Source organism: Mus pahari, chromosome 20 (genome assembly GCF_900095145.1).
Source record: "Mus pahari chromosome 20, PAHARI_EIJ_v1.1, whole genome shotgun sequence".
NCBI lineage: Eukaryota > Metazoa > Chordata > Mammalia > Rodentia > Muridae > Mus > Mus pahari.
Genome location: NC_034609.1, coordinates 47928196 through 47936419, shown reverse-complemented (window position 1 = coordinate 47936419; position 8224 = coordinate 47928196). Strand labels below are relative to the sequence as shown.

Sequence of the window (8224 nt, the reverse complement as noted above, 5' to 3'; positions counted from 1 at the left end):
GCCTGCCTCTGCCTCCCGAGTGCTGGNATTAAAGGCGTGTGCCACCAAGGTCACAACTCTTAAGCCCCATTGAATGGTGGCACTGGCTTCTTCCTGCACCTGCCCCTGCCCCACCCCTACCCCCAGGATATGGGCGGTGAGGCAGACTGCACGGCTTCGGGGCTGCGGGGTGCTCACCGTCAGAGGTCTGCAGGACCACAGTCTTGCTGTAGGGCCCAACCCCAGAGGAGTTGAAGGCTTTGACTCTGGCATTGTAGGTGCTGTTAAAGTGCAGCCCATCAATGGTGCACAGGGTCTCCTTGCCGACATACACTTCCTGAAAGAGCAAAGACACTCACTCAGCCACGGAGCTTCCAGAAGTTCCCCCTGAGGTACACACCAGGAGCAGAAGTGCCCTCACACCAACTGGAGTACCAGATGAGAGAAGTTCCAACTTCTGCTGTTAACCTTCATGGGGCCTCTCAAATTGCTAGCCCCTCCGTCTCAGGACACCAGCAAGACAGGGCTGCGGGGGTGAAGCTATCTTCGGATGTCCCCCGAAAATGCTCTGCCTCTACCATCAGACTGCCAGAAGTCAGGAGTATGCCTGCAAGGCCTCCTGCCCCTGAGATCAGCATCTTCTGCTCCGTGTCCCTGCCTCTGCTGGTTTATGGTTCTCTAAGATGGTGAACTTCCTTACACTGGATCTTGATTTTCATTCTCTGGGCTTTTACTTCATTCCCCATTCACTACGGGCTTGTTTTAAGAAGATATTACTCGGCAGCCCAGGCTGGCCTCAGACCCTCAACTCTTCTGCCTTAGTCTCTCAGAGCTCAGATTCCAGGCAGGAGCCACCACACTTGTCTAGCGAGACCACCTTCCACTACAGAAACATGCTGCCGAGGTAGGAACCTGCCCAACCACCCTGGAGTCATAGCTGGAAAAGCAGATTAAAAAAAGAAAGCCCAGGGCTGGAGAGATGGCTCAGCGGTTGAGAGCACTGGTTGCTCTTCCAGAGGTCCTGAGTTCAATTCCCTGCAACCACATGGCGGCTCAAAACCATCGATAGTGATAACCCTAAATAAATCTTTACAAAAAAGAAAAGAGAAAAAAGAAAAAAAGAAAAAAGAGCTGGGTGTGGTGGCGCACGCCTTTAATCCCAGCACTTGGGAGGCAGAGGCAGGCGGATTTCTGAGTTCAAGGCCAGCCTGGTCTACAGAGTGAGTTCCAGGACAGCCAGGACTACACAGAGAAACCCTGTCTCGAAAAACCAAAAAAAAAAGAAAGAAAGAAAGAAAGAAAGAAAGAAAGAAAGAAAAGAAAAGAAAAGAAAAGAAAAGAAAAGAAAAGAAAAGAAAAGAAAAGAAAAGAAAAGAAAAAAACGAAGAAAAGAAAAGCTCAGGAAAGAATTGTGTGGATTAAAGGTGGTGTGAGAAAGCTCAGAAAAGAATTGTATGGGATGCTGGTGTGGTTCGGGCTAGCCTGTGCAAAGAGTGCATGTGTGAGCGGTACTTTCTGGGTTGTCAGCCCACACCTGTGTGGATCCTCCTGGAATTCTCGGAACAGACATTTCTCCCTCAGGCTGTGGCCACAACCACCGCTACCTCCCCAGGAAGTGCTCTCTCCCAAGGGCCCAGGCTGGCCGACTCTCTTTGTCTTTGTAGTCAAGGTGCTTGTCTTAGGTCAGCAGCCTCACAGGCCAGTCCTGCAGGGTTCTCAGACAACACAGGCCTCCCTGGAAACTGCCCCTGACCGGCAGCAGCTAGCTCACCCGGAACTGCCCTCCATCGCCATCATCCAGCTCCAGGATGTAGCCATCAGCGGGGCTGTGGGTGAAGGGCGGAGTCCTCCAGGCCAGGGTGACGCTGTTGTTCCGGGTGCAGCACTTCTCCAGCTGCAGCAGGGGTACAGGTGGCACTGTGACGGGGATCATTCTGGTCACTGCGCAGAACTCTCCTGCAGGCCCCAGGCCACTCCGACCCATGCAAACCCTTGGGACCTGTGGCCCGAGGAAGGAAGTCCTCCTTTCTGTCTGCCCACCAAGAGCCCTGGGGTTGGCTCCCGAGTCATGCGGCACACCAAGGGACCTGAGCACGGTCCGTACCGCGCATGTTACATGTTGTTCAGTCACCTGTGTGGGCTCAGATGGCAGACGGCAGGAAATCAAGTGAGAGTCAGCCGTGACTTACACTTGAGCTGGGAACGGAGGTGCTGTGGCTCGAATTTAATGACCCTCAAAGGCATGTGTGTGTGTGTGTGTGTGTGTGTGTGTGTGTGTGTAGTATTACTATAATGGTGTGGGTTCCTTTCTGCCTTAGACCGTTTATGTTCCCCGATGAAAGACACACACTCAGCCTTTATATTTCAGCTGGGCCGCCAAGCTGTTAGAGTCTATCTCCTACCGATAACTCGGAGTTCCTATTAATTTCCACGTTCCATCTTGGCTGCTTTTGACCCAGTTGAGCAGCCCTGTGGGCCGCGTTCTCTTGGCCCCTTTACATGGTGGCCCACTCCTACACACACACACTCCTAAGTCATGGTGGCAACTTCTGCCCTGCCCACTCCTCTTTCTCTCCATCCCAATCCTGGGAACTCTAATTCACGCCTCTATCTCTCCTCTACAGCTATTGGCTGCTGCCGTCTTTATTTACCAATCAGAATTAACTGGGGGCGGGTTCCCAGAAGCTAGGTGCAGACCCTCTCGGGCAAACAGTTTTGCGGGGAACAATTATCACTAGAATACAAGCAACTACACCTGTGTGCTTGCTCCTCAGGATGGTACTACCGGGAGACGGTAAAGCCTTTAAGAGGTGGGGACAATGGTCACCTTGGTGGTGTGCACATGAAGGAGATGGTGAGACCCTGGCTCTTTCCTCTTTCTCCCTCGGTGCGGGGCTGGGCTCTACCTTGACATGCTTGCCACAGGTTCAAAGCAACAGGCCAATCACAGACGAACACCTCCCCCCCCCCCCCCCCCCCCGCAAATCTTTCATCTTGTATAAGTTGATCATCTCAGGTGTGACAGAAATATCAGGTGTGTCACTGATACAACAGAGGAACAATGTGCACAGGCAGTTGGAACCGTGATGTTTGGAGCCTAGCTTTGCAAGGTCAGGAGACTAGACCATGGTGCCAGGCATGACCTCAGAGGGCTGGGTAGCCAACCTATGGACTGAGGAACTGAATCGGGCTTGCTCTGAGCTCTCTAAAGCCAAACAGGAGAACCTGAACACCTTCCGTCTCTGCTCAGGCTCAAGGGGGTCTAGACGGAGACACGGGCCACGCCGGCCTGATTTAGAAGGGAAAAACAGCAAAACTTGTTCTATAAACCTGTGAGTCTCTTCTTCACTCAGAATGAACTTATTATTCTCTTCAGGGCTAGCTGATTCCCAGGAAGGTGAGTCTGTGTCAGGGTTTCAGCCTATCCCTCCCTCTTTGGGCTAAAGGAGACCTTTCCCACCCGCTTATTCCTCCCCTAAAATTCAGACCTACACCCACAAGCTTCTTGTCTTGGAGCCCCCAGTTCCCAGGACTACCTTCCCCAGCCACAGTTCCCCCCCTTGCCCCCACCTCACCCCCACCCCCACCCCCGTGCCAGGCACCTGCCCTTTGCAACTGTGTCTCATTTACACCTGGGCAGGTGGCGTTTCCAAACCTTATCCAGGTGCAATTTGAATGGGGAGCGAGCCTCAGGATGGTGTGAGGTCAGCAACATGGCTCTCACACACAGCACTGCCTGCCTTCCCTTCTGAACCAGCCCTGGGCATCTTGGGGAAGATGGTGCCTAAGACAGGAGACCAGTTCTGGCCATCCGTTGTAAGCTCCAGACTAGCTAAGTTGCTCGAACATGAATGACCTTGACTGTGGGTCACTGTCAGCTCCTTGAACCCAGTTCCCACCGTTCTCCACTTGTCCACCCTGCTTTCCATGACCTCAGAACAGAAACTTGTTCCTGCCTTGGGGCCCTGGCAGCCCTGCCCTCTGCTGCCTGCAAAGTTCTTCCCTGTAGCTTCCCCTGTCCTCTTCCCTTCATCCTTTGCTTCCTTCCTGCTCCCTTCTCCCCTCCTTCCTCCTCTTCCCTCCTCTCCCCTCTCTTCTTCCTCCTCCCCTCCTCCCTACTCTTTCTTCCTTCCCTCTCCTCCTCTTCCTTCCTCTCCTCTCTCCTCCCCTCCCTCCTCTTCTTCTCTCCTCCCCTTCCTCCTCTTCCTCTGTCCTCCCTTCCCTTCTCCCCTACTTCCTCTCCTCCCTCTCCTTTTCCCTTTTCTCACTCCCCTTCCTCCTCATTACTTTTCTCCTTCTGCTTTCTCTTTTTCTTCCTCCTCTTCCTTCCTCCTCTCCTCCCCTTCCTCCTCTTCCTCCTTCCTCCCTTCCCTCCTCCCCTACTTCCTCTCCTCCCTCTCCTTTTTCCTTTTCTCCCTCCCCTTCCTCCTCATCACTTTTCTCCTCCCTCTTCCTCTTCTCCTCTTGCTCAGACTACAGGAGGATGCTGCCCCTGTCCATTCTGCTTCCTATCCTTGGTCTTCGAAAGGCAGCTCAAGTTCAGCTGCAGCTCACCCAGCCTGGTTAGGACCGAGGATCCTCATCCTTCTCTCTGCCCCCCTGCATGACCAGCCTCTGTCACCCCCACCCAGCTGCCCTTAGCCTGTGTGCCCCTTGGGGAGGCAGCACCACTAAATGGGTCCGATCACGGCTCACCCCTACATTTCATCTGGACGAAATCCAGCTGGTGGATGGCTTGCAGCAGCGGCTCGCTGTCCAGAGTCAGGTCAAATTCCGCAGATACTTTGGGCTCCAGGGCACCTTTGACCCACTGCTCCTGAGAGGTCTGCACGCGCTTGATCAGGGCGTCCGAGATCTTAAAGGGAGCACAGACAGAAGGGTTGGGTCTGCAGATGAAGAGCTGCCAGCCTTTGCAGGGAAGGGCTCAGCTTTGTCTATGGCTCAGTGAAGGAAAGAGGAGGTGGACTGAGCCTGAGCCATCGAGCCATGGCCAGGCTTAAGTGAGCCCTGAACCCCTAGACAAGCTGTGTTGTTTCAGCCACAGTTCATCCACACAGGCATAGTGTGTGTGTGTGTGTGTGTGTGTGTGTCTGTCTGTGTCTCTGTGTATGTGTCTCTGTGTGTATGTGTGTGTGTGTGTGTCTGTCTGTGTCTCTGTGTCTGTGTGTGTATGTATGTATGTGTTAGAGTTGGCAAGCTATATTATGAAGTCATGGTGGCTTTTCAGACATGCAAACATAGCCGTCATACATCTGTCTGGCCAAGCCTGTCCCTTTGCAAAGTGAAACATACTAGCCATTTGTTCCTGAGTGTGAGGGAAGTTCTTCCCATGCCCCCAAGTTCTGTTGCCCATGTCTTTCCTCCCCCCAGCTATTTCACAGCTTCCTCTGCAAGTCCCTGCCCGACTTCCTGTGCCACACCTGTGGCTTTGCCTTCCTCCTGTGCCACACCTGTGGCTTTGCCTTCCTCCTGTGCCACACCTGTGGCTTTGCCTTCCTTTGCTTTGAAATCCTGCTTCTGAGACCTGCACAGGTGTCCCCAAAGAACCATGACGCTCTGCATCTTCTGCTGCTTTTTCTCTTCCTCCTCTTCTTTTTAGATTTACTTTTTTCTCTTACGAGTATGGATGCTTTGCCTGCATGTATGTCTGTGCAGCATGTGCCTAGTGCCCAAGGAGATTAGAAAAGGGCATGAGGTCTCCTGAAACTGGAGCTATGGATTCTTCTGTATCACCATGTGGATGCTAGGAACCAAACCCAGATCCTCTGCAAGGACAACAAGTCTTCTTAAATGCCGAGCCGTCTCTCAAGCCCCTCATGGGCCCTTCTGGAGAGTAAGCAATGGGGTCCATCACTCTCCCACAGGTAGACAGACACATGACCATGTTTCTAGGAATGCATGTCCTCGGGTTAGCCTAAATGCAGGAGCAATGGCCCCTAACAAAGCTGCACCCTCTCTGTGGGAAAGTGGATTCTGCCCCTTGCTTCTCTGTGCAGTCTGTCCAGCTCACTAGGTACAGACTGTTTTCCCACCACTGGGAGGAATACTGAAGCAAGACACTTAGTCCCTAGAGATGATGCCTGTGTACTTCCCTTTATGGCAGAGGCAGAATTAGGGTTCCTTCTAGTGAAGGTCAGAGCCATGATGACAGCCCAAGCTTTCTGTCCTCACAGAGCAGAGGAGAAGTTATTCAAGTCCCAACCTAGGAGGAACAGAGCCTAGAGCACAAGCTGGTTCAGAACAGGGAGCTTTGGCGGAAGGGGCGTGGTCTGTGGCAGTCTCCCAGGGGATGCTCACCTGCAGGAACCCGGAGGGGTCATCTTCCTTGATCACCTCCAGGCAGTACTCCATCAGTCCTGTGGACTGGCGTAGCTTCAGGGTGCAGTGATTGATCTGGTCCCAAACCATCTGCAGTGGAGAGAGAGCACTGAGGAGACCACTTATGAGAAACACCAGTCAGGTTACAACAGCTCGTGAGTGGGTGCCTGAGCTCTGAAGGGCAGTGTTGAGCTGCCCCAGCCTCAGCTGCCACTCTACTCTACTCCTCCGTTTTATAGTCATTGCTGGGGAATTAACAGTCCCATTTCCAGCCAGGCCCACTCAGCTTCCTGAGCTCTGAGCAGCCAGGCACACAAAGGGCATGGTGGCCCCCATGATGCAGTCAGTGTCCTGTCTGTTTCAGACTTACCACTTATCAGGGATAGCTTGGGGGGTTGTCCATACCCGCTTCCCAGTATCCACAGTTCCTTTCCAACATACGACCTTTTCTCTTTAAACTGCTGCTTTGTGAGTCAGGTGTGGTACTCAGGAAGGCTGGGATGTATACTGAGTTTCATAGTTTTGGCCACCAAAGACTACACAGCAAGTTCTTACCACACAAAAGACAGATACATCAAAATAGTGCTTTCTGAGATGGGGATGTAGCTCAGTTGGTGAAGTGCTTTGTTTCACATGTCCAAAGCACCAAATAAACCTATGGTATGTGCCGAGAATCCCAGCACTCTGGGGTAGGGGTCGAGGAGTGTGGAAGCAGCATTTTCAGCAGTTCAAGGTCATCCTCAGTTTGAGCCAGCTTGGGCTACTTGTTTGAGGCCAGCATGGGCTACCTGTTTGAGGTCAGCATGGACAACCTGAGACCCTCTATAAAAGAAAAAAAAATAGTGTTTGCTAATTGAGTTAGATGCCTCTAGCACAGAGCTCTTTGGAACCACTCCAGAGCATTCTGAGCCTTTGCCAGAGTCAGTAACTTAATGCCAGATAAGGAACAGGAGGACTCAATGTTCCTTGGCAGAACCTGGCCACACTCACTGCCGACTGACTATAGGTGCACGAGATATCAGAGTCTGAAGAAGGAGACAGAGCTGGAGACCTGAACCAGGCCAGACTGTTTCTGTCACTGTCCCATGAATTTAGACAAACAAAGATTTCCCCCAACCTCCCATCCCATCCCTCAACAGACCCAGGAGTTAGAGCAAATGGGATATGACAGGCTGATTTGAAGGCAGCAGGAAGCTGCAGGCCCCCTGTCTTTGGAGACTGCTTGAGACTCCCCTGCCTCCTGAGTGTAACTGAACCAGTCAACTCAGAGCCACATCCAGGCAGCTCCGCTTAAGGCAGTGTTGTCCCATGTTGGGCGCCAGTGACATGGGACATAGGGTCGGAGAACAAGGTTGCTTGGTTCTCACCTTCAGCTTGTGCTCCCTCTCTTTGGTCACCTTGGTGAGCAGCTTGGCTTTCTGCCGAGTCAGGGCATCCACCAGGGCATCACACTGAGCCACCAGGCAAGCTTCATAGTCCAGTCCATTTTCCTAGGGAAGCAGAGGGCTATGATGAGCAGCTGCCAACCTCTGTGGTCCAGAGGAGACAGCGTGAACCATGACTGTGTACTAAGGAAGGTTCCGGGAACCGTGGCAAGTCTACATGGCAAGACAGTCTGCAGTCTGTTCATAGAATGTTGAACGCCATGGGAAAGTGGTCATGAGAGATGGATAAAGAGGAAAAGCTGACTGGGTGAGGCTGAGCATGCATGTCATTCCAGCACCCGAGAGCCTGAGGCAGGAGGATCGTGAGCTGAAGGCTAGACAAGAGAACTTTTCTTGAGAAGGAAGGGGGAGGAGGAGGAGGAAGAGGAGGGAGAGAAAGGAAGAAAGGAAGAGAGGAAGGAAGGAAGGAAGGAGGGAGGGAGGGAGGGAGGGAGGAAGGAAGGAAGGAAGAAAGAAAACAGGACATAAATTGTTTACAGAAT

The 8224-nt window shown here is 52.6% G+C and overlaps 1 protein-coding gene across 2 annotated transcripts in view; it reads right to left on the bottom strand.

Annotated features, from left to right (window-relative positions):
- The window catches only part of Trim67 (tripartite motif containing 67), a 32078-nt gene that overhangs the window by 4794 nt on the left and 19060 nt on the right, over positions 1–8224 (bottom strand). Inside the window, exons 3-7 of one of the 2 annotated variants that reach the window (XM_021220266.2) lie at positions 7665–7787; positions 6277–6387; positions 4675–4834; positions 1751–1896; positions 178–316 (exon numbers count right to left, since the gene is read on the bottom strand). In XM_021220266.2, the coding sequence (XP_021075925.1) occupies positions 178–316; positions 1751–1896; positions 4675–4834; positions 6277–6387; positions 7665–7787 (679 nt within the window). The remainder of the gene's footprint in view (positions 1–177; positions 317–1750; positions 1897–4674; positions 4835–6276; positions 6388–7664; positions 7788–8224) is intronic. The other variant, XM_021220267.2, reaches the window with a different exon arrangement.